A 26,467-nucleotide genomic window follows, 5' to 3' on the forward strand; every position below is an offset into this window, starting at 1 on the left:
TGGACCTCTGGATGTCATTGACTTCTTCTGGGATGCTGCCAGCTAATTCCTCAATTTCATTGGCCATTTGAGACAGCTTGTCCTTGAGGCCAGACTGAGAATTCACTCCTTTATTGGAGCACAAAGAGACATATATTTTGTTTAAAAATACTGCTATTAACCAACCAGAGTCTAAGTCGGGGAAGGGGGGGGTCTACTAACTATACAGAATTATTTTATGAAGGTCATACCAAAGACAATCTATCCTTTTAAGACCCCTATTTATAATAAATCATTATTGGGGGGGGGGGGGGGGTCCTTACTGCTATTAGCTTATTCACTACATGGAACAGATAGACCCCCCCCAAATAAAACAAAAGGAAGTGTGTTCTGTAGTGTCTCTCCTATATTTAAGAAAAGATCTGACTCATTTGAGGAAACTAGTTATATGTCGCGCGTCACTAATTCACAGGAGAGGCATTTGAACGTACATTTTTATCAACATGATTTTTTTTTGCAGAAATGCCTTCTGGAACATGAGAACTTTCCTGTGCCTTAATAACAAACGTGCATACCATCTGTAAATATCAATACAATTGTTCAATTACGAGCCTAGTTTGTTTAGTCAGAGAAACAGACAGGAACCTTCAAGCTAGCCATGACTGGCTGAGATAATGGATGGGCTGGACATACCAAGAGACAAGTTCGGATTGGTATGCCATGTGCACGCTTCTGTCTATAACATGTGCTGCTTAGTATGTGTATAAAAATAAAGAAAAACCTTGGAATGAATAATGTGTCCAAACTTTTGAATGGTACTGTACATGTTTGTGAGAATCTCACCTTTGCACAAAGGGTTAACCCAAACAGCATGGACAATACAGACAGAAGGCAGATTGGCTGTACTGACTTCAGACAAGTCTCCTGACACTTGTGGAGGTTGTAGAGCACAAGACAGAGTTCATGAGATTCTCGTCTTTTCATAGAGGGGTCATAATAGTTTGTAGGCCAAACCGTTCAGACGCTACCAACAATTTTGTGAGAATTTTCAGGATGTCTCACGGTCTGATAAACATCGTTCTAACACCAGTCACCTGTCACCACAAATGCAGAAGAGCGACACAGGCGGAACCGGTGGATTGAGACGCAGATATCTTAAAGTGACAGATTTCCATTGGGATTTTTTTATTTTATTATTTTTTTAAACATTTTTCTAATTGTATTTCCGCGGGGGTGTGGACATGGACCTTAGGGGGTTTTAATGAAGGAAACCAATAAAATAACTGGGATTTGAGAAACATAACACATGTATGACACATCAAAGAAATCTACACAATACTCACCAGGGTCCATAGTATTCAGTTTGTTGTGAATGATCAGGCCAGCCTAGGCAAGACAAAAACAACAACAAATAAAAACATGGCTGATAAACCAATACAGAATCTCTCGCACAACTCTCCCACAAAACCAGTTCTCTATTCTTCCAATTACACAATATGATACAGGTTTTCCCCCACTCACATAAGCATCTGTAGCTGCGTATCTTTTCTGTTCCTGGGAGAGTTCAAAGTCATCCCAATTGCTACAGCGCACATCCTGCTGTTTGAACAGCCTCTTCTTGAACAGGTGCTTGACGAGCCCATCCAGACTCCACCTCTCACCGCATCGCAGCTGGAAATCACAAAGAATTCTAGTCAGTGAGGATATAATACTGCAAGTAGCTTTAGAGCAATCAAACAGTCCTATTGCTATTCCTCATAGCATGTTAGCAGATGCATTTTGGGTGAAATGTTCGAGAAGGCCAGTATTTTTGCTGTAGTTGGAACGATACCTTTTTAACTTGACATTTTGTTTAGGACTTGACTATATGGTTCCACACCAACAAGTGGAAGTGTTTGATACATTAGCCCATGAGTAAACACATTGGTAGTTGTGTAATTGCTGTAAAATGAGGGTACAATTCTGTGATCTTACTCTTCCATTTGCCAAATCTCCAAGCTCCACAAAATTCTTCAGTTTGACATCAAAGTCAGAGAGTAGCTTCCACATGTCTCCTTCGATGCCTACTCCAACTTTTCGGATTGTCTCATCCTCCAAAAATATCTTCAAGCCAGTTGGAAATCCTGCAAGAAGTCAGAGATATGCAATACAGAAAACCATTGCAGAACAGGTCTAAACGTGTTTATGATGTGTCGAAATACCGATAAACTATAGGCATAACATAATCAGATAAGCAGAAAATGATTCATAGAATGATAAGTCAATGTTCGAGACATTTCCCCTGTGAACTTTACTTGACATGGGGGAGAGGTGAAAAAGGTAACACTTCTCCACAGAAGCACACAGCTGGACCAAGGCAACTTTCTTCTTCTGGCCTTTGGTGAACGAAGGAGGCCATTCTATGTCAAACCCCACAGCAGAGCCAGGTGAAAGACTAGACCTACGAAGAAGAAAAAAACAAGAGAGGGACTGATGTATAAATGAGGTGCAAAATCCAAGTAAAAAAACAATTATTGCCCACTATAATTAAGGTACAATGCAGTTGTAACACTTTTGAGATGTTGTTTGCCCCAAAATTTGGATTCAGACATTTATTTTACAGCGGTGAACACATTTTTACAATCAAGACGAACCGACAACGAGTTCCAGATTATAGATACGCCTTCAGAGACGTGATGCATTCTGAGGAAAGAGGTAAGCAACTACTCAAAGTGGTGAATAAAGCCACAGCACACTAAACCTATGACTCCACATGCTAGGCCTACCTGCTTACCACTGTACAACTGACTTGACTGACTACTCAATCTCTGTGTTATTACATGTACACTGAATGTACTATGAGACTCAGAATGGTGATAGTCTTGATTTACCTTAACTCGTCTGACAGAAAAGAGCAGTCATTTTTCTCCTGGCTGAATATGACTGTGCCAGTGAACTCTAGATAAGGAAGGTCATCCTCTATGACATTTCTTTTATAGAGTCCTGTTTGAACCTGTTGAGAAAAACAAAAGTGTTACTTATTACCCCCACAGAGAGACTATATTACGAGCCATTCTCCACAGAACTGGGCATATTGGGTTTGCTCTGTGTCTAAGGAAATATGCAAATGAAAGGCCATTCACTATTGTCCATCGTGCACATGTGTTCTTACTCCATGTACAGAAATTTACATTTCCAGTACATACATCACCTATGCAAATGTTGAAGAGTGACAGCATGATGCAGGACTCGTCTCATAGACCTCTATACAACGCATGGTGTATCAATAAACTGGTTGAATTAAACTCAAGTCGGTATTAATTAAAATGTTCTAACTATAACTAATTAACAATGGTGGTCAAAGGAAATATCACATGCACTAACAATACTGAATATTGAAATGGGTTGAGAGAAACAGTGCGATGGTTTTATTTGCATATGACCCTGCACAGCTCAGGTGGATAGGTAAACATAAGCAAATTAGAGAGTCTCACTGAATTGAAAATTAACCACACCTTGATAGCCAACCTCAGACAGCTGTTGGCAGGCATTTGGAGGCCAGTAGGCCTGTACTACTGGGATTGTCTACACACTGTGCTGGTGATATTTCCATCTGTTAACGAACCAGGAACTACTTCTGGCTTACTAACCATATCAGTTTCGTCGTTCACTATCTTGGACCATACATGTGAGTACTGTTTACTCAACTTCAATTACCTGTTTAAGTGCATCTTTTTCAGTAGTTTCTATCTTCGACATCCACTCAGGTAAATTCCTGTCCGTCATGTTTGAATCTGTCAGAGGGAAAGAGTTTTATAAGCGTTAATAATAGTTACAGCATCTACAGTGTAGAATAAAACACTGTGGCATGAGTCCTTCCTTGTTTCCAACATTTTCCTCTTTTGCAAATACAGTTTAAAAATCAGATTGTATTCCTTAGCAAGCCAAATACACAGCAAAATATGTTGCTAGTGTAAAATAAATCGCTTTACAATGACAGCTGTTTTCATGGCTAGTGTCGTGTTTCCATCTTTATTATAGGCTAACGTTTGCATATCAGTCTGAAATTGTTTAGCATTGGCTAAAACACATGTGCATGCGCTGATACCTCTCATAGCAGATATTTCCAACTTTCCATCGTTAATCCAACAGCTGCCAATTTGTCAGCTAGGTGGCTGTCTGTGTCTGTCTGGCTGGCTAACGTTCTCTAATGTCACATTAAGGGTTCATGTCAAGAATCCGTGCTAGTTTGCTGAATTCAACGCAAACAAACGTTGTAGTTGACTTGCTTGACTGTTTACTCGTCATGTGCTATGCTGGCTGCATTAGCTAGATAGCTATGGTTGTCTACGTTCATGTGTTTCCATACTCACTCACGGTGATTAGCTATCTCCAGAGATGGTTCACGTCTATTCTTTGCTAGCTAGTATCTAACGCGTAGTTAACGTTAGCTGCCAAACATGCTAACAACTCCCGCCGTATTCTTCTTCTTCTTGATTTGTAGTCATGTTTTATTCAATATACTCGAGAGTTGCTGCCACGTACTGTTTTGGAAGATGAGTTGCATCTACGTAACATTACAGCACCTATTTGTATTAGTATTTTGGTTACAGTCGCCAACGAATAATAATAATATGATCCTACATTTAGCTGCACTTGTGAAACAAAATCGCAGTCATATATCAGTCATCATATCCTAACCCCTTTCTGAGCGTTTTAACAGCGTCATTAAACAGTTCCAAATTTCGGTAAAAAAAAAAATATCTAACCTGATGAATAAATAATGATTTAATGGTTTATTTTAAGGATGTATGTTAAGACAACATTCATTTCGTTATTATTACAAATTATAAACTGGATGGTTTGAGCCCTGAATGCTGATTGGCTGACAGCCGTGGTATATCAGACCATATACCATAGTTATGACAAAACATTTATTTTAACTGCTCTAATTACATTAGTAGCCAGTTTATAATAGCAATAAGGCATGTCAGGGGTTTGTGGTATATTGCCAATATACCATACCCCCTCGAACCTTATTGCTTAAATATACCACGGCGTTCAGCTATTCAGCATTCAGGGTTCAAACTATTATTAATTAAACAATAAGGCAAGAGGGGGTGTGGTATATGGCCAATATACCACAGCTAAGGGCTCTTCTTAGGCACAACGTAACGTGGAGGTATACTGGCCATATACCACAAACCCCTGAGATGTGTTATTGCTATTATAAACTGGCTACCAGCGTAAATAGAGCAGCTCAAATAAATGTTTTGTCTTACCAGTGGTATACGGTATGATATACCACGGCTGTCAGCCTTTCAGCATTCAGGGCTCAAACCTCCCAGTTTATAACAGACTGTTGGTAACCCGTTTATAATAGCGATAAGGCACCTCAGGGTTTGTGGTATATGGCCTCTGCGTTGTGTCGTGCATATGGACAGCCCTTAGCCGTGGTATATTGGCCATATAACACACCCCCTCTGGCCTTATTGCTTAATTATAGCATACAAATACATGGATGTCGATTAAGGCAGCCGTCTGCACCTCTCTGATTCAGGGGGGTTGGGCTAAATGCAGAAGAGACATTTCAGTTGAATGAATTCAGTTGTACAACTGAATAGGTATCCCCCTTTCCCTATATTGGACATATACCACAAACCCCCAAGGTGCCTTATCGCTATTAAAAACTAGTTACCAACGTAATTAGAGCAGTAAAAAAAAATCCAGATTTTGTCATACCAGTGGTATATTGTTATGATATACCACAGCTGTCAGCCAATCAGCATTCAGGGCTAGAACCACTGGTTTATAATTAAGCAATAAGGCCCAAGGGGTTGTTGTATATGGCCAATATACCATGGCTAAGGGCTGTTCTTATAAACGACGCAACGCAGAGAGCCTGGATACAGCCCTTAGCTGTGGTATATTGTGGTAATATTGCTGTGGTATATTGCGGTAGTATTGCTATTATAAACAGGTTACCAACATAATTAGAGCAGTAAAAATAAATGTTCTGTCATACCCGTGGTATACGGTCTGATATACCATGGCTGTCAGCCAATCAGCATTCAGGGCTCGAACCTAATCAGCTTATAATGCATTCGTGTGGCGTTGTGGCTAAGAACAGCCCTTAGCCATGGTATACAGGCCATATACCAAACCCCATCGGGCCTTATTTCTTAATTATACAACGGGTAGGTCTAATTCTGAATGGTGATTGGTTAAAACCACATTCCAGCAGGCGTCTATTCCACAAGTTACCACCGGCTAAATCTATGGCGTTAAAATGCCTATTTACTCTGTTCCATCTGACTGCGCAATCCACTGTCTCATCAGCCCAGCCAGGCAATTTATAAACTTGATTTCCACTATAAAAAGCGTCATTATCTCACATTTCTTTTAGACTAACATTTAGTTTTCAACAGCGGAGATTTGTATAAACATTGCTATCTGTCTCTGACATTTGCAAAATTGTTTCAATATTCAAATTAGATCTCCAGCTTTTCCCATAGTAATGAACGTGTCGGGGGTCGGGACGAGACAGACAGGCAGGCAGCTTTTCTCAGCCAGTCGACATCATTAATCAGCTGGCATCCTTTTTATGGATATATACAAAGAAATGTACATTTTAAAAAGGTCAAACGAAACTAAGTGCAGTCTTTTTTCGCTCCTCTGAACAACAGTGTCCTGACAAGTGAGCACATTTTCTGTGCCAGGCAAGATTGCCCATCTTCAGCTCATTGTTATGGCTGTATCCAAATAAATGTCACTAGAAACAGCTAAAACAAATGCAAATGCGGCGACTTTGCTGTTATTCTGGCTGCACTTTTTGATGTGACTGTAAGTTAGCCGGAGTTGGCTAGCTATCAAGCAAGGGATAAGAACATTAGGATAAGAACATTTAGCACGAACAAATGGGTCGCGTCTCTAGCAACTGAACTGATAGAACGAACGACCAGCCGGCTTGGGTAGCATCCCTAGATTTGTGTCGGGACTATATCTTGTGGAAGGAAGAAATATTATGAATAAATTCATCAAAATAACATTTCAACCAATATTTGAATATTTTGGTAACCCATTGTATAAAAGTCATAATGCCATCGAAGCCGATGTTTGGAGGATTTAACAACACCTGTGCCAATATGTCCTCCAAACACCGGCTTCTCTGGCATTATCACTTAATAAGAAACTGTGTGGTTCGAGCCCTGAATGCTGATTGGCTGACAGCCGTGGTATATGAAAACGTATACTACGGGTATAACAAAACATTTACTTTTACTGCACTAATTACTTCCGGAACCAGTTTATAATATCAATAAGGCACCTCTGGGGTTTGTGGTATATGGCCAATATACCACGGTGATGGGATGTATCCAGGCACTCTGCGTTGCATTGTGAGCAACACTAAGGTAACCTGCCTAAATGATTACCGACCCGCATCACTCACGTCTATAGCCATGAAATGGTTTGAAAGGCTGGTCATGGCTCACATCAACACCATTATCTCAGAAACCCTAGACCCACTCCAATTTGCATACCACACCAACAGATCCACAGATGATGCAATCTCTATTGCACTCCACACTGCCCTTTCCCACCTGGACAAAAGGAACACCTATGTAAGAATGCTATTCATTGACTACAGCTCAGCTCAGGACTAAACACCTCCCTCTGCAACTGGATCCTGGACTTCCTGACGGGCCGACCCCAGGTGGTAAGGGTAGGTAACAACACATCCGCCATGCTGGTCCTCACCACGGGGGCCCTTCAGGGGTGCGTGCTCAGTCCCCTCCTGTACTCCCTGTTCACTCATGACTACACGGCCAGGCACGACTCCAACACCATCATTAAGTTTGCTGATGACACAACAGTGGTAGGCCTGATCACTAACAACGATGAGACAGCCTAAAGGGAGGAGATCAGAGACCTGACCGTGTGGTGCAAGGACAACAACCTCTCCCTCAACGTGATCAAGACAAAGGAGATGATTGTAGACTACAGGAAAAGGATGACCGAGCACTCTCCCATTCTCATCGACGGGGCTGTATTGGAGCAGGTTGAGAGCTTCAAGTTCCTTGGCGTCCACATCACCAACAAACTAACATGGTCCAAACACACCAAGACAGTCGTGAAGAGGGCATGACAAAACCCATTCCCCCTCAGAAGACTGAAAAGATTTGGCATGGATCCTCAGATCCTCAAAAGGTTTTACAGCTGTACCATCGAGAGCATCCTGACGTGTTGCATCACTGCCTGGAATGGCAACTGCTCGGCCAACGACCGCAAGGCATTGCAGAGGGTAGTGCATATGGCTCAGTACATCACCGGGGCCAAGCTGCCTGCCATCCAGGACCTCTATACCAGGCGGTGTCCGAAGAAGGCCCTAAAAATTGTCAAAGACTCCAGCCATCCTGGTCATAGACTGTTCTCTCTGCTACCTCACGGCAAGCGGTACCGGAGCGCCAAGTCTAAGTCCAAGAGGCTTCTAAACAGCTTCTACTCCCAAGCCATAAGACTCCTGAATCGCTAATCAAATAGCTACCCAGGCTATTTGCATTACCCCCCTTCTATGCTGCTGCTACTCTCTGTTATTATCTATGCATAGTCACTTTAATAACTACATATTACCTCAGTTACCTCGACACCGGTGCCCCCGCATACTGACTCTGTACCGCTACCCCCTGTATATAGCCTCCACATTGACTCTGTACCGGTACCCCCTGTATATAGTCTCCACATTGACTCTGTACCGCTACCCCCTGTATATAGCCTCCACATTGACTCTGTACCGGTACCCCCTGTATATAGTCTCCACATTGACTCTGTGCCGGTACCCCCTGTATATAGCCTCCACATTGACTCTGTACCGGTACCCCCTGTATATAGTCTCCACATTGACTCTGTACCGCTACCCCCTGTGTATAGCCTCCACATTGACTCTGTACCGGTACCCCCTGTATATAGTCTCCACATTGACTCTGTGCCGGTACCCCCTGTATATAGCCTCCACATTGACTCTGTGCCGGTACCTCCTGTATATAGCCTCCACATTGACTCTGTACCGGTACCCCCTGTATATAGCCCTGCTGTTGTTATTTACTGCTGCTCTTTAATCATTTCTTATTCTTATCTCTTACTTTTTTATTTTCTTAACTGCATTGTTGGTTAAGGCCTTGTAAATAAGCATTTCACCTGTTGTATTCGCCGCGTGTGACAGATTAAATTAGATTTGATTTGACTAAGAACAGCCCTTAGCCGTGGTATATTGGCCATATACCACACCCCCTCATTCCTTATTGCTTGCTTGAAATAAATGTTGTTATGTATCATTTCACTATAATAGACGGTACATTTACATGGTAGAATTCAATGGCTAAAGTTAATTCTTACATGTTCTATGTTTGTGCTGCTATTGAAAGCGGAAGTCGAATTGAAAACATTATTGGCATTGTTGAATTATGTGGCTCAGTTGGTAGCGCATGGCACTTGCAAAACCAGGGGTGAAGGTTTGATTCCCACAGGGACCATTACAACAAATATGAAAATATACCGTGCCAGTCAAACGTTTGGACACACCTACTCATTCCAGGGTTTTTCTTTATTTTTACTATTTTCTACATTGTAGATTAGATCTGGTAAAAGAAAATACAAAGAAAAGTTGTATTTTTATTTTTGTTCTACCATTATCTTTGAAATGCAAGAGAAAGGTCACACATTCAGCTAGGAAGCTGTTTACATGGTGTCCACAAGAGGGCAACAGTGTATGTGCACATTTTCAGACTGATAACTTCAAGAATGAGCAAGCTACATGACATTTTTTATGTTCATTTATTTAACCTTTATTTAACCAGGTAGGGTAGTTGAGAACAAGTTCTCATTTGCAACTGCGACCTGGCCAAGATAAAGTAAAGCAGTTTGACACATACAACAACACAGAGTTACAAACGGAATAAACAAACATACAGTAGAAAGTCTATATACAGCATGTGCAAATGAGGTAGGATAAGGGAGGTAAGACAATAAATAGGCCATGGTGGCAAAGTGACTACAATATAGCAATTAAACACTGGAATAGTAGCTGTGCAGAAGATGAATGTGCAAGTAGAGATACTGGGGTGCAAAGGAGCAAGATAAAAAATAAATAAATACAGTATGGGGATGAGGTAGTTGGATGGGCTAGTTACAGATGGGCTATGTACAGGTGCAGTGATCTGTGAGCTGCTCTGACAGCTGGTGCTTAAAGCTAGTGAGAGAGATATGAGTCTCCAGCATTTAGGATGAAGTCACCCAGGTGTTCTTCACAATTTTCCCAAATGTACCCAAGTGGCCGAATTGGTAAATTGATACATTTTCAAGAACATAATTATAGAAAACATACTAAAATGCTATGCTAATAAAAAATACAAGTTTACACACTCCCAGGAATTTCATACATGATGGATCATTAGCTTCCCTACATAAAATGTACTAACAGGAGACGCGACAAGAATGCTGATCCAATGTCTCCAAACACAGAAGTGAAATATTTAAGGGCCAAGTTAGCAGCCAACACTTAATGTCATAAGTGAACACACCACAAACCACACACAAAGTAAAAATATATATATAAATAAATAAATGTACACACTATTTACAATTACACTATTTAGAACACCCTCTACACAAGATTGTGCTACTGGTCCCAAGTCTCTTTCTGCTGTAAAGCATTTACCATCCTCTTCTTGTAGGCTGGCTGGGTATTCACACCTCTAGATGGCCGAGCGGGGATTTGTTGTGGAGCCAGAGAGAGCAGCAGTCAGACTAAGTGGGGGATGAAGGACTTGAATGTGGTCTCTTTGAAGTCAGTCAGAAGATTTTTTTTTTTTAATCGGTAAGAACTCAAGTTTATTACTTATTTTATTGAACCTTTATTTTAGCAATGAATCAAATAAACAACATCACATCTATTATATAGAGTGGAGAATACTGTGGTGAAGTGTGTGTACCAATTTTTTTTTTTTTATTAACTTTAGGCAAGTCAGTACAAATTCTTATTTACAATGACGGCCTACCGGGGAACAGTGGGTTAACTGCCTTGTTCGGGAGCAGAACGACAGATTTTTACGTTGTCAGCTCGGGGATTCGATCCAGCAACCTTTCGGTAACTAACCTCTAGGCTACCTGCAGACCCATTAAATGACACCAATAAGAAGACACTTGCTTGGCCCAAGAAACACGAGCAATGGACATTAGACAGGTGTAAATCTGTCATTTTTGTTCCAGATGCAGAGTAGGTGAATGGATGATCTCCGCATGTGTAGTTCCCACCGAGAAGCATGGAGGAGGATTTGTGATGGTGTAGGGGTGCTTTGGGATGAGTTGGGTTGAGTTGGGCCACAGAGTGAAGGAAAAGCAGCCAACACGTTCTCAGCATATGTGGGAACTCCTTCAACACTGTTGGAAAAGCATTCCAGGTGAAGTTGGTTAAGAGAATGCCAAGAGTGTGCAAAGCTGTCGTCAAAGCAAAGGGTGGCTACTTTGTTTAACACTTTTTTTTAGTTACTACATGATTCCATATGTGTTATTTATAGTTTTTTTTATAGTTTTATTCTACAATGTAGAAAACAGTAAAAATAAAGAAAAACCCTTGAATGAGTAGGTGTGTCCAAACTTTTGACTGGTGCTGTATTCACTCACTACTGCGAGTCGCTCTGGATAAGAGCATCTGCTAAATATAAAATGGATTCGATTTGTCATAATGGCAAGTTAGTACTGATTGTTTTGTTAGATAAACTAGCATGTCTGTTTGTTTGGTTACCACGGAAACTACTGTAGCTATCTAGTAAACGTGCTAGCTACTTCAGTGGATGCAGAACACATTTCTACCAGTAAATCAATACATTTCATGCGGCAAATATGTTAAATTATAGCCTTGGCATAAATAATCAACCCGGGGCTCTATGCGTTCGCTAGAAAATAATGCAACTCTATGGATGGTGTGTTCCATGACGCGCATTTTCCATAGAACACATCGTTGATTATCTCTTACCTATTTTATCATCTGTTCGAAACCAGTTGCGTTGTTGAATTCAGAATGTTATTTTTTTAAGTCGCGGGGAAAAACTGGATGGAACATTTAGCATATAACGCGTTTAAACATCACTTTATTCCGGTAGCCATTACGATATTTTCTCAATCAATGATCATGTTTGTCCCTGATTCACGTTAAAAAAAATTGGTAGGCCTTTATACGTTGCAGCATCTATATCGATGGTGACGGATAACGTTATTGCAGCTATTCTATCCTACTTCATAAAGGCAGTTATTTGCAGTAAATTAACTTGCTGTGTCAAATAAAATTGTTAATCTCAAACTAGGTTGTCTGTCGCTTTATCTGTGGGATTTCGCCGCTGGAGAGGAAGGGAGAGTTGGATGCCCAGTAAGCAAAATAACGTCTAAAATACGTATTTTCCAGACGTTGAAGTTAAGTTCATTTTAGGTTCTGAATGAAAGGAGCACAAGTTCTACAGCTGCACCATTGAGAGCATCTTGACTGGCTGCGTCACTGCTTGGCATGGCAACGGCTTGGAATCTGACCGTAAGGCGCTGCAGAGGGAAGTGTGTGTGGCCCAGTACATCACTGGGACCAAGCTCCCTGCAATCTAGAACCTCAATACCAGGTGGTGTGAAAGACTCCAGCCACCCAAGTCATATACTGTTCTCTCTGCTACCGCACAGCAAGCAGGACCAATAGGCTCCTAAACAGATTCTACCCCCAAGCCATAAATCTGCTTATATTTAATCAAATGGCTAACGGATTATTTGCATTGACCCCCTTTTTTTAAAACATATATATACAGTACCAGTTAAAAGTTTGGACACACCTACTCATTCCAGGGTTTTTCTTTATTTTTACTATTTTCTACATTGTAGAATAATAGTGAATACATCAAAACTATGAAATTGTGTTTTGACAAGGTTGTATACAGAGATAGCCCTATTTGGTAAAAGACCAAGTCCATATTATGGCAAGAACAGCTCAAATAAGCAAAGAGAAACGACAGTCCATCATTACTTTAAGACATGAAGGTCAGTCAATCAGTCAAGAACTTTTAACATTTCTTCAAGTGGGTCACAAAAAACATAAACCGCTATGATGAAACTGGCTCTCATGAGGACTTCCACAGGAAAGGAGGACGCAGAGATACTACTTCTGCAGGGGATAAGTTTATTAGAGTTACCAGCCTCAGAAATTGCAGATCAAATAAATGCTTCACAGAGTTCAAGTAACAGACACATCTCACCATCAACTGTTCAGAGGAGTCTGCGTGAATCAGGCCCTCGTGGTCGAATTGCCGCAAAGAAACTGCTACTACAGGACACCAGTAAGAAGAAGACTTGCTTGGGCCAAGAAACACGAGTGATGGACATTAGACTGTTGAAATCGGTCTTTTGGTCTGATCAGTCCAAATTTGAGATTTATGGTTCAACCGCTGTGTGAGACGCAGAGTAGGTAAACGGATGATCTCCGCATGTGTGGTTCCCACCGCGAAGCATGGAGCAGGAGGTGTGTGGGTGCTTTGCTGGTGACACTGTCTGTGTTTTATTTAGAATTCAAGGCGCCCTTGACCAGCATGACTACCACAGCATTCTGCAGCGATACGCCATCCCATCTGGTTTACGCTTAGTCCCACTATCATTTGTTTTTCAAAACAACAAAGACCCAACACAACTCCAGGCTGTGTAAGGACTATTTGACCAAGAAGGAGAGTGATGGAGTGCTGCATGAGATGATCTGGCCTCCACAATCACCCGACGTCAACCCAATTGAGATGTTTTCAATCAATCAAATACACGTGTTTAACAGATGTTATTGCTGGTGTAGCAAAATGCTTGTGTTTCTAGGTCCAACAGTGCAATAATATCTAACAAGTAATATTTAACAATACATACAATCTAAAGTAAAGGAATGGAATTAAGACTATATCAATATTTGGATGAGCAATGTCAGAGAGGCATAGACTAAGATAAAGTAGAATAGGATAGAATACAGTATATGCATATGAGTAATGCAAAATATGGCAACATTATTAAAGTGACTAGTGTTCCATTACTAAAGTGGCCAGTGATTTCAAGTCTATGTATATAGGGCAGCAGCCTCTAATGGCTCTTTAACAGTCTGATGGCCTTGAGATAGAAGCTGTTTTTCAGTCTCTCGGTCCCAGCTTTGATACACCTGTACTGACCTTGCTTTCTGGATGATAGCGGGGTGAACAGGCAGTGGCTCGGGTGGTTGTTGTCCTTGATGATCTTTGAGGCTTTCCTGTGACATTTGGTGCTGTATGTGTACTGGAGGGCAGTCTGTTTGCCGGTGATGCGTTGGGCAGACTGCACCACCCTCTGGAGAGCCCTGCGGTTGCGGGCGGTGCAGTTGCCGTACCAGGCGGTGATACAGCCCGACAGGATGTTTTCAATTATACATCTGTAAAGGTGTGTGAGGGTTTTAGGTGCCAAGACCAATTTCTTCTGCCTCCTGAGGTTGAAGAGGGGCTTTTGTTCCTTCTTCACCACACTGTCTGTGTGGGTGGACCGTTTCAGTTTGTCAGTGATGTGTATGCCTACGAACTTGAAGCTTTCCACCTATTCCACTGCCGTCCCGTTGATGTGGATGGGGGGGGGGGGGGGGGGGGGGGGGGGGGGGTGCTCCCTCTGCTGTTTCCTGAAGGTTTGGGATGAGTTGGACTGCAGGGTGAAGGAAAAGCAGCCAACAAGTGCTCAGCAAATGCTGGGAACTGCTCCAAGACTATTGGAAAAGCTTTCCAGATGGAGCTGGTTGACAGAATGTGTGTATGTGAACAATACAATTTGATTAGATTTTGATTTTTACTATATATATATATATATAAGACCAGCATCCCTAGAAGGCCAGCATCCCAGAGTCTCTTCACTGTTGCCTTTAGAGATTGGTGTTTTGCGGGTACTATTTAATGAAGCTGGACAGTTTTATTGCTTCTTTAATTAGCACAACAGTTTTCAGCTGTGCTAACATAATTGCAAAAGGGTTTTCTAATGATCAATTAGCCTTTTAAAATGATTAACTTGGATTAGCTAACACAACATGCCATTGGAACACAAGAGTGATGGTTGCTGATAATGGGCCTCTGTGCGCCTATGTAGATATTCCATTAAAAATCATCTGTTTCCAGCTACAATAGTCATTTACAACATGAACAATGTCTACACTGTATTTCTGATCAATTTGATGTTATTTTAATGGACAAAAAATGTGCTTTTCTTTCAAAAACAAGGACATTTCTAAGTGACCCAAAACTTTTGAATGGTAGTGTATGTGTGTGTATATATGTATATATGTATATGTGTATATGTGTATATGTTTACATACCCTTCATTACTGATCACATATGTATATGTATATACTGTTCTCTATATCATCTACTGCATCTTTATGTAATACATGTATCACTAGCCACTTTAAACTATGTCACTTTGTTTACATACCCTACATTACTCATCTCATATGTATATACTGTACTCGATACCATCTACTGCATCTTGCCTATGCCGTTCTGTACTCATTCATATATCTTTATGTACATATTCTTTGTCCCTTTACAGTTGTGTGTGTATAAGGTAGTAGTTTTGGAATTGTTAGGTTAGATTACTCGTTGGTTATTACTGCATTGTCGGAACTAGAAGCACAAGCATTTCGCTACACTCGCATAAACATCTGCTAACCATGTGTATGTGACAAATAAATTTGATTTTTTTATTGCACAGACTCTTCCACTGGCTCTATTCACACTCACTCAACTCTACCCACACATTTACACATACTACACTGACACTCCAACACACACACACACACACACACACACACACACACACACACACACGCGCATATTGATGCAACACATACACTCACACATAGAAACACTTTCACACTCTTCACATATGCTGCTGCTACTGTTTATGATCTACCCTGATTGTCTAGTCACTTTTACCCCTACCAACATGTACTGTACATATTATGTAGATAACCTCAACTACCTCGTACCCCTGCACATCGACTCGGTACCGGTAGTCCTTGTATATAGCCTTGTTATTGTCATTTTATTGTGTTACTATTTCCTTTTTTTAAATTTTGCAAATGTTTCATATTTTTTTATTCTGCATTGTTGGGAAATGGCTGGTAAGTAAGTATTGCACTGTAAAGTCTACACCTGTTGTATTCAGCGCATGTGACAAATAACATTTGATTTGATTGGAAAATATGTATTTTCCAGATGTTGAAATCAGGTTCATTTTTGGCTCTGAATGAAAGTTGAAAGGACATAATTTACAGATGTTGAAAATAAGTGTCTACTGAATTACCAAAATGTAAAAATAATCACTTGCAAAACATGCTTGGTATTATTCTAATGAGCTCTGCCCTCAAACATGTTCATATTTGACCAGACCAAAGCTGAACTAATCATAGATGTCTAGGATGTTTCACAAGTTTGAACAGCACAGTACAATATGCCACAGTTCAGCACAGTAGAGAATGGTACAGGACAGTAGAGTGTTATTCAGTAGAGTACAATACAGTTTAGTTCAGTAGAGTACATTAGAGTAAAGTAGGGTACAATACAGTACATTATACTGTACTGTACCATACTCTACTTTTCTTTAGTGACTCGACCAAATCTGAACCAATCATAGATATCCATGTTTGGGCCAAATCAAGGCCGGTCACGACTGGACCAAATCTGAACCAATTATAGACGTCTAGGTGTGTGCCAAATGTGGTCCGTACGTTGAAACCAAGGCCGGTCCTGACCTCACCAAAAAAAGACCAAAAAATTGCTGATCCAGACAGGACCAAAAAAAGACGTCCAAAAGACGTTGGCGTTGGTCCGTGCTTGGTGGGTGGGTTCATTGGGCTCATCAAGCCGCTGCTACGGAAGCAAGAGACCCTGGATTGGACGATTTCTCCTTTCATTTCAGTAGGCTAGCAGCTTTCATAGCCTCTTAGCAGACGGGGGAGAAGTGTCAGATGCAGGGAAAGGGGTAGCTAGGTAACCCGGCTTGCCAAGGTTTACGATGGAAACGGCACCAAACGTTACGCTTGACCTTTAATCAGGACACAGAAACTCGATCTGCTGACGATTCCTGCCTAGTATCTGCCATTTTTACGTCATTCGAGGCATTTTTCAAACGTGTTAGGCTACTATAGCCACAAGCTGGCAGGCTAGCTAGCTACATTAATATGCTTAACGTTACCTGAAAGACAGCATGTTGGCTATTAATGGATAAGCAAATTTTCGTGTGCTAACTGTGGTGGAAACGAAATAATTATGGCTGATACATGTTCAAGAGGGATGGAAAGAGGCAGAGGAAGGATTACATCAGATTCTATGACGAGAGGCGCATATCCTCAACAGTATGTTCACCCTGGCACACAGCAGCAGGGCATAGACATTCAGGAGCTTGCCTCTAAACGTGTCGATATCCAGAAGAAACGGTTTTATTTGGACGTAAAACAAAGTGCAAGGGGCAGATTCCTAAAAATTGCAGAGGTTTGGATTGGAAGAGGCCGCCATGATAACATCAGGAAGAGCAAATTAACGCTGTCCATGTCAATGGCACCCGATCTACGATATTGCCTGGGGGACTTCATCGATTATTACGCTCACATTGGGTTGCGAGGTGGCCTGGTACCACGGCCAGAAGAGCAGAGCAATGGCCAGGGCCGCCCCCAAGATTCCCGCAGAAGACAGCAAGATCACCACCACGCAGCATCAGTATCTCCCACCGGCTCTGCGGTGTCGGAGGAGCATACTCATCGCGTCCTGAAGAGTGAATTCATTGAGAGAGACAATAGAAAGTACTATCTGGATCTGAAAGAGAACCAGCGAGGCAGGTTCCTCCGCATCAGACAGACTGTCAGCAGAGGACATGGCACCATGGGTTACTACGGCCAGGGCATCGAGCAGACCATAGTGTTGCCGGCTCAAGGGCTAATCGAATTCAGAGATGCCCTGTCGCAGCTTATTGAAGACTACGGCGATGGTGATGCCACGGATGAGCGTGGAAGAGGCAATAGGAACCACGAAGAATCCCCCGAGCTTCCCGAGGCAGAATCCTTTCGAGTGGACAATAAGAGGTTTTATTTCGACGTTGGTTCCAACCGGTACGGTGTGTTTTTGAAGATTAGCGAGGTACGACAGCCATACAGGAACACCATAACAGTCCCCATGAAAGCCTGGGCCAGATTTGGAGAGAATTTCATCAGGTATGAGGGAGAAATGCGGCGAATTTTCACCTGTCACGAGAAGAGGACAGAGACTCGCGAGGACGGTGAAGACCAAGAGGATTGACAATGGCATACTGTGGTTGTTAGAGGTTTCTAGTGATGGTGGGTTAAAACGGAAAAGGGAAAAGGTAAACGTGACAATATCCTAGTTTATAAGAAAAAGTATTCTCAATGTACCTCTATAATACTGTACTGTATGACTATTGTCAACTAGCACTTTTACATTTTTTCATGGTTATTGTGTTTCATTCGTATATTTAGATTATGGCATCCGTTTTGAAATCGGTGCAGGAGGACGGTTTGCCTATTCTTGCACAATGAAAACTAATATACAAAATGCTAGATGATAATATAGCTAGGTCATTTATATGAAGCGTAGACATTTTTTTCGTTGTGGTCGACTGTCCATTTAAAGAATTGCAGTGTGTGTGTGTGAATGTACGTGCGTGTGCGCATGTGCTTGTTTGAGTGAAGAAGAAAAAAGGTGAGCCCCATATACCTCAGGGTGAGACATGATAGTGTACAACTTCCGGTATCCCACCAGCATTGGCAGTGGGGTGTATTGTAAGATTTACAGCTGAAGGCTAGACATGATATTGTTGTTTAAACATCAACAATCATTTGCTCTGTGTAGTTAGTATTTAATGATTGAGGATTTAATCTTAGTATAGAATAAACAAGGATGAAGGATTTGGGGTATTGTTATCCGTGTGGTTTGGGCACTAACCAAATAATATAATAATAATAATAGTACTTGATAGAAATGCACACTACCACTAGCCTGAACTCCAGAACCTGTTTTGCTAACGTTCCACTCCATGTACTCTGTGTCATGCCAAACATGACATGACATAGCAAAGAGTGGAATGATAACTCAAACAGACTGGTACCCATGCTACACTACTATGAGAATATGTATCTTTAAACAATGTCTGTCTGCAAAATAACCATCTAATGCCTATATGAAATATATGATTCATGGGCTTAGATATGATATACAAAGTGGGAGATGTCAATCAAGAAACTGTTGATTAGCAGTGATGCTGTAATTTCTTAGTTATAACGGTAGTGGTACATCATCTCATATACATTCACACACAGCTTTGACAGAAAGATAGGCTATTATTCATGCAATCTACTTTTTATCGCACCACCGAGCACAGTAGATGTTCATTCCATGTTTTTGGGATGCATCCCAAATGGCACCCTATTCCCTGTATAATGCCCTACTTTTGACCAGGGCCCATAGGGATCTGGTCAAACGTAGTGCACTATAAAGGGAAAACTGTCATTTGGAACAGAGTCTTGGTGTAGCCTTAAAACTGCTCATGTTCCAGAATTTCAGTAAAAATTCTGATGCCTTCACAAATCTTGCAATGATACTTGAAACATTGAGATCAAGCCCATGCAGCTATCAATACACCCCAGATACCCTTACTACTAACAGGTGCAACTTAGTCTGTGTGTCCCCAAAATTATCATTATCACATTGTGTATTTTAAAAGTTATTTAATGCATTTGACTGTCATTTATTAACATATTAACAAATTAATTTTAAGTGAAAACCAAATTTCTCACTTGGATTTTTTGATGATCTGCTATACAATATTTTTAGTGTCAAGTCATGTTGAGAAAAGCTCCTAACACAGATAATCTTTATTGATATAGGCTTTGTTGCCTATGTGTTAATTAAGCAATAAGGCACGAGGGGGTGTGGTATATGGCAAATATACCATGGCTAAGGGCTGTTCTTAGGCACGACGGATCGCAGAGTGCCTGGACACAGCCCATAGCCATGGTATATTGGCCATATACAACAAAACCCAGAGGTGCCTTATTGCTATTATAAACTGGTTACCAACTTAATTAGAGCAGTAAAAATAAATGTTTTGTCATACCCGTAGTATACGGTCTGATATACCATGGCTGTCAGCCAATCAGCATTCAGGGCTCGAACCACCCAGTTTATAATGAGTTAGGCAGCAGACAGTTTATCCCTTGTCACAGGTACCTCGGAGATCTTTAAATGACAGGTGATATTCTGTCTTCCTCCACATCTAAATCGTTTCCACATTTTAGACCTCTGGAGCTTTTATTATAATTGTTTTTACTAGGTCTGGGAATTGCCAGGGACCTCACGATATTATCACAATACTTAGGTGCCGATACGATATGTATTGTGATTCTCACGATTCTATATGTATTGCGATTCGATATTGCGATTTGATGTTCCAAATGTATTGCTCACCATATGTCTGCTGCAGAGAGACAAGAGAGTGTCATGAGTAAACACGTTTTGATCAGTCAGGGTAATAAAATGGCTGAAAACAGGTTGGCTCAGTATTTAAGAAGATGGAGAACAAGCTATAGGAGGAAAGATACCAGAGTTTTGGCGCAGGTACAGCCAACTAGCGCTATCTACAGTAGCAAAAAATATCTATAATATTGTCAAAAAATAATATTGTGATATGTAACTATCAATTTTTTTAAATTATTTTTATTATTATTATTTTTAATCCATTCATAATTTTCACCATTTAGGGTCTGTGTCCACGAAACCGCTCCATAGACTTAATGCCAGATATGGTGATGGGGCTGATATGGTCAGTGATATGAAATATCATATGCTGATGACCTAGCTAATCCACATAGGATACACCTCATTGGTCTGAACACCTCTTCACACGTCTGCTAGACAAATGATCTTGCAGTACTCGTAAGGGCTTAACAATTGTTTGTACTAGTTGTAACCAACATTCTGTGCTGAAACTCCTATTTTACGTTTCCCTTGCATCTGGTGATAAATGATGTATGAAATAGGCGTTCATATTTCTTCATTGTTTTCCTTTTGGCTGCAACTCCCTAGCAACAATGCCCCATTGCACAGAGTCTATAAAACAGTGGTTCTTCTGCAGAGCTTAAATGGACAAATGTCATTTTCTTTACATTTTGTCCTGCATGGAAGATCCATTGGAGAGAACAACCTAATAGAAAAGTCAGAATGCATCATGCTACTGTCGCATAAGTTTCCACAGTCTGTGTGAAGGCATATTGTGGTTTCAAATGAATGCAGTGGACTGAATCTTGAATCTCAAGGAAAGAGGTACTTTGTATATTATGAAAAAGGGATCGGTCAATAACAAAAAAAGACAAGGTTAAAAATCGTTGTCTCTAAAAACCAAACTTTAATATTTTGATTTTTGATATCTTAAAGACCAGTATTTATTTATTTTAAATTCTTAGTGGTAGCAATCCGCACCATAGTGCATGAAAAGCGCAAGAATAGTCTGGTTATTCATTGTTTTTCTGTTATCTAATGTGTGGTATGGAAATTCCACTTGAATGATTGCATTCATCTATTCCAACATTAAAAGTTTTTCAACTTATTATAGAAAAATAATTCGAAGCACAACTTTACTACAACATTCGTTTGGATTCTCATACTTAATCAAAATGTGGAATATATTAAATTTGTTCCCATATGCTTTCATTTATATCTACATTTTAGAGTGCAGATGCCCCGTGATGTGTTTGAGATTATACGGCTGATCACAGTATTTTGGGGGCAAAGTAAGAGAAAATTTGGCCTAGGCTATAAACATTGGCTTTTTTTCCTCTCTTGGAGATGAAGAGAGAATATGAGTGGGGATGCACAGTTTATTTGCTCTTTAAAACACAAGCCTCCCTAAGAAAGCACTTAAAAAAAAATAAAAAAGCAGCACTTCCCTCTGCTGTTTATTACTTAATTTACATGGAGGGATCACATGATCCATGCATTGGTTTAACTTTGATGTGACAATCATGCACTTAAATTACCACACCATGAGGCTAGTCTTCTGCTAGATGCTATCGCCTATTTTAATCTAAAAAAAGCTGCACTTAAAGATAAACTGACCCAGATAGTGGCCATGAAGTTATTAGCCCGCCCTTCTGCTCCTAGTCTTGTTTTACCTGAACCCACTGTGACCCCTTTTCAATAAGGTCTTACAGTGTAAAAGCATTGTTTTGTCTACTTGGATTGGGTTGTTGTTAAAGTAAGGGCAGCTAGCAATGGCAATGTCCAATGGGGTTGATATCTACCTTCAATTCTCAAAAGTTCTCACAATTTAGTAAATATACTTGAGCTTTCTCTGTTTTCTTGTGAAATTATACAAAATGAAATGTCCATACCTTTCTGACTGCTGTAGGCGTATGGTTAAGACAAACTTTCTTTGAGTGTAACTTGTCTTGTTTGATTGTCAAGTTTAAGGATTAAATCCAAGTTGTAGTGGTGTCGTGATGATAAGAAAATTAAATTCATTTACAGCTCCTTATGGTCGCAGCAAAGGTTATCATTTCCAATGCAATTGTTGTACATTTGGAGCTAATCACTTATAGAAAAAAATATGTTGTTTTGACATAACCACAAATGCTCCAGATCTTGCTGCAAAAATTTCCCTGAACCATTTCATGTGGGTGGAACTATCAACCCAACATGATCAAACAAGCACTTTAGATTACGTGCACACAGGTTTCTTCTTCCTTATTATTCTACCAAACAAAAATATATGAAATTAAGTCAATGAGAAATTCTATGGAATTAAAGATGAAAGATATATTATACTGTTTTATTCCATTATATTTGTCAGGTATATTATGTAATGCTTTCTGTAGTTATTATTATTATTATTTTTGCAATCTATTAAGGACGTTGTATTTCACAATTGACTCCACAGAAAATACAGTGACGTACCGGTATTATCCAAGAAAGACACGCTTAGAATGAATTTAATTGACTATTCCGTATTTGTAGCTTGCCTGAAAGCCATACTAGATCATGTGTCGGCCTGATATCCAACTAGACTTGGGCAGGTGTTTGAATGGTCAAAACATCTTTGTAAGAGCAAGCAAGGTCATCATTGAAGGTTGAGTTGGTCTCTTATAAATCACTTGAATGAATTCAATTTGGACTGTTATCATCCAAACAAAAGGTTTTACAACCTTTTAGCCTTAAAACTTCTTTACAATTTGGTGGTATTGTTTTGATTAGGATTATCATTTTTATTCGTTTTTAGAACAAATGGAAAAGATTACCTGTCAATCTTGTGAAAGAAATAAGAGGGATATGTTTATTGCAACAGATTTATATTGCACAAAACACCAATGATGTTCAAGCATGTTTAGGAGATTATCATTTCAAAAGCATAGGTTACTTAGTACTTGAGTTCCACAAAACACTAATAACCACCTAACGGCAGTAGTGACAATGAAGAGAAAAGGAGTCCCGGCTTCACTTGGGAAAAGTGATGGCGTATTTACATATGTTTCTAATTTATTGTTGTGTAGGTAGCGTGCTGTGAAAAAGTCTGGCTATTGAAGAAGCTTTGTTGGTTTGTTTCTTTTGGCTTTTGTGTTTATCATGGCATTACTGCAGTGGGATTTTTCGAAATATAACTGTCTATGGTAATGATATAAAAAAACGAAATAGTGAAGCAAAAATGTTTAGTGTATCTTTGGATAAATGTAATGTACAACATTAGCGTGTCCTATAGAATATTATATGACTCAAAACAAGAAAGCAATTGTTTAGTATTCTAGAACTTTCTTTAACCTGTGTACTGTAATACTTCATGTTCTACATGTATGGTACCGTATGAATATCCATTTATTGCCTTGTAATGTTTGTAAAAGATTGCAACGTTTAGAAAAAACCTATCTGAGAAAAAACACGTTTTAAAAAAAAGTTTATGCATGCCAACAGTTGGGTCCTAAACTGAAAAGGGGGGGGGGGGGATTTACTATAAAAAATGGTGCTATATGATAAGATATAAAGGTGCTCATATGAAACCAAACTGCATGCATGCAAAGAGGACATTTCAAAAGTAGGATAAAAAAAAACTTGAAGTTCGACATGTTGTGCACTCACAAGATGTCTTCCCAGAACACACATGGTAAAGTGCAACTGTAAATAGCCTACTGTCAGTGGAAGCCTCGTTATCAATTAGAACATGTACTACCAACACTTTGCCACCAGAGTGTCATTTGTACTGGCCCCAGGGAGAGTCTGTCATTACTACAGAATTTAGCAAATTGTGTTTGCTATAAGCAAAAGACATCCCTACAGCTAGACAGATGGGAGACAGAGACCTGTATCTCCTACCGCTTTCAAAGCAGTTAGTACCAAGGTGACAAGATACTTTAGCCAAAGGAAATAGTGATCGGATCAGTGATGCCTATTTACAGTTACCCTGCCTCTGTGAGTATGCTCCAAAAGATCTATAGACAATCTAATGATATTTTTAATTTTTTTATGCTAATGATTCAAATGTTTGTCTTTGAATAGCTTCTACATGTAGCAGGGTCCGGGAGAGGGTAAAGCTGAAGAGAATGCAGTCTTCAAAGGGTTATGATCAGTGATTTATATAAACACTACATGACTGATAGGGGCGTTATGTTGAAGCCACCGTGCCTCCATCTTGGCACTCCCCCACCATTGGAAGCTATTAATTTATAAATATCTACATTAGTTTTTGCCACATATATTCTATTACAGACACCTTAATGCATACTTTTAAATTATATAATGTGAGCTAAACTTAAAGTAAAAAATATATAGCATTTTCCTTAAAGTATAGTTTTTTGAGATTACTAATATTACTGTCCCCACTACAACAACAAAATACTTAAATACATGCAATTTTGTCCTTGAAACATTGAAATATTGTAGAATTCCATTCATTCCTATGGAGGACAGCGCCTACTGGGGAGTGTCAATATGGCCGATACATAGCGTCAACAATCCAGGGTTTATATACATCATTGGTTATGATGCGGTCTTGGAAAATGAAGCGGATTCTCATGGCAACAGTTGTATTGCTTTGAAGGGTATAGATGAACATGTGGATGTTTTACAGTTGTATTAACCATCAATCCTTTTATTTTAGTGTTCAATAAAATTTTCACCAGATTAATCCAGTTGTGAAGTATGTTTCCTGTGCTCGATTTTTAAGTTTGGTACCACTTTGGAATACATGTCCCTAAAACATACCCTGCTGGAAAATCCAGCTCAACCTGGTGAGCAGTTAAACCAGTTTGGCTAGCTCTAGGTAGGTTCTGAGACATTGTAGCTGGAAGCTGATTGACCTGCCCCTTCCAGAAATAACACATGAATGTCACCTGGCCATGTGTGAACTGTTCCAAAAATACATGCTTTCATGTGAAGTTAATGTAATAACATGAGGCAACATGTAAAGCAACATGTGATAACATAAAACTACACACATGTGTAGTTGGCCCAGCGTCTTCCGGGTTAGGGGAGGGTTTGGTAGGCCGCCATTGTAAATAAGTATTTGTTCTTTACTGACTTGCCTAGTTAAATAAAGGTGAAATAAATACAAATAAATAAATAGATGCCCTTCTTTGCGAGGCATTAGGAAAACCTCCCTGTACTTTATGGTTGCATCTGTTTGAAATTCACTGCTCCACTTAGGGGCCTTACAGATAAAGTATGGGGTACAGAGCAGTGGAGGCTGCTGAGGGGAGGACGGCTCATATTAACAGCTGGAACTGAGCGAATGGAATTAAACACATTAAACACAACAAAATGTGGAAAAGGTCAAGGGTTGTGAATACTGTGTGTATTTAAGTAGTTGCCATATGGCCAAAACAAAAGTGAAAAAAATCTGTCTTCTAAAATTAATGTAAACAAAACATATAGTTGCAATAGACTGTCTAAACAATTAAAAATGTTATGTGGCCACCTTCGATTTATTGAAAAAAAAATCAGATTTAATTAACCATGTCATGCATTATAGCCTTGAATTTGTCCTCTGGTGTGGCATTATAATTCATTCTAATATATAGGTTTATTAATTCCCCAATAGACAAAAATATTATTTTCACTAATTATTAGTTTCTTCTGTTGTTAAATCAGTAATTATATTCTAGAATTTACATTGAAAAACACAATTTCCTCATCTAATGACCATAACCAAGTGTTTCCCCATTACATTTTGAATTAGATTCACAGATAAAAATCTAGATAGAAAACAATGTGTTTAATTGTGTATTATGACGATGTTACCTGCCTCATGTTACCTGCCTCATGTTACCTGCCTCATGTTACCTGCCTTAACATTTTGTTCAAGACAACACCTTTTTAAATTTTTATTTTTTGGCCTCACCTCGTGGACAATACACAACATACAACAAAGCTGCCAATCTGTTCCAACT

The 26,467-nt window shown here is 39.9% G+C and overlaps 2 protein-coding genes across 4 annotated transcripts in view; one reads left to right on the forward strand and one right to left on the reverse strand.

Annotated features, from left to right (window-relative positions):
• The window catches only part of wrn (WRN RecQ like helicase), a 35,954-nt gene extending 31,418 nt beyond the window's left edge, over positions 1-4,536 (reverse strand). The window contains exons 1-8 of one of the 3 annotated variants that reach the window (XM_036976766.1): positions 4,336-4,536; positions 3,676-3,752; positions 2,850-2,971; positions 2,274-2,419; positions 1,954-2,102; positions 1,501-1,650; positions 1,323-1,365; positions 6-108 (exon numbers count right to left, since the gene is read on the reverse strand). In XM_036976766.1, coding sequence (XP_036832661.1) covers positions 6-108; positions 1,323-1,365; positions 1,501-1,650; positions 1,954-2,102; positions 2,274-2,419; positions 2,850-2,971; positions 3,676-3,744 — 782 coding nt within the window. In that variant the 5' untranslated portion in view covers positions 3,745-3,752; positions 4,336-4,536. Of the gene's footprint in view, positions 1-5; positions 109-1,322; positions 1,366-1,500; positions 1,651-1,953; positions 2,103-2,273; positions 2,420-2,849; positions 2,972-3,675; positions 3,753-4,066 lie in introns of all 3 variants that reach the window. The other 2 variants (XM_036976765.1, XM_036976764.1) reach the window with 2 other exon arrangements.
• Positions 4,537-16,804: 12,268 nt separating this feature from the next.
• Positions 16,805-25,206, forward strand: purg (purine-rich element binding protein G). The gene has a single exon (XM_021601656.2). The coding sequence runs from the start codon at positions 17,298-17,300 to the stop codon at positions 18,318-18,320; it is 1,023 nt and encodes a 340-aa protein (XP_021457331.2). The 5' UTR covers positions 16,805-17,297; the 3' UTR covers positions 18,321-25,206.
• The last annotated feature ends 1,261 nt before the right edge of the window (positions 25,207-26,467 follow it).

This window comes from Oncorhynchus mykiss, chromosome 5, assembly GCF_013265735.2.
Source record: "Oncorhynchus mykiss isolate Arlee chromosome 5, USDA_OmykA_1.1, whole genome shotgun sequence".
NCBI lineage: Eukaryota > Metazoa > Chordata > Actinopteri > Salmoniformes > Salmonidae > Oncorhynchus > Oncorhynchus mykiss.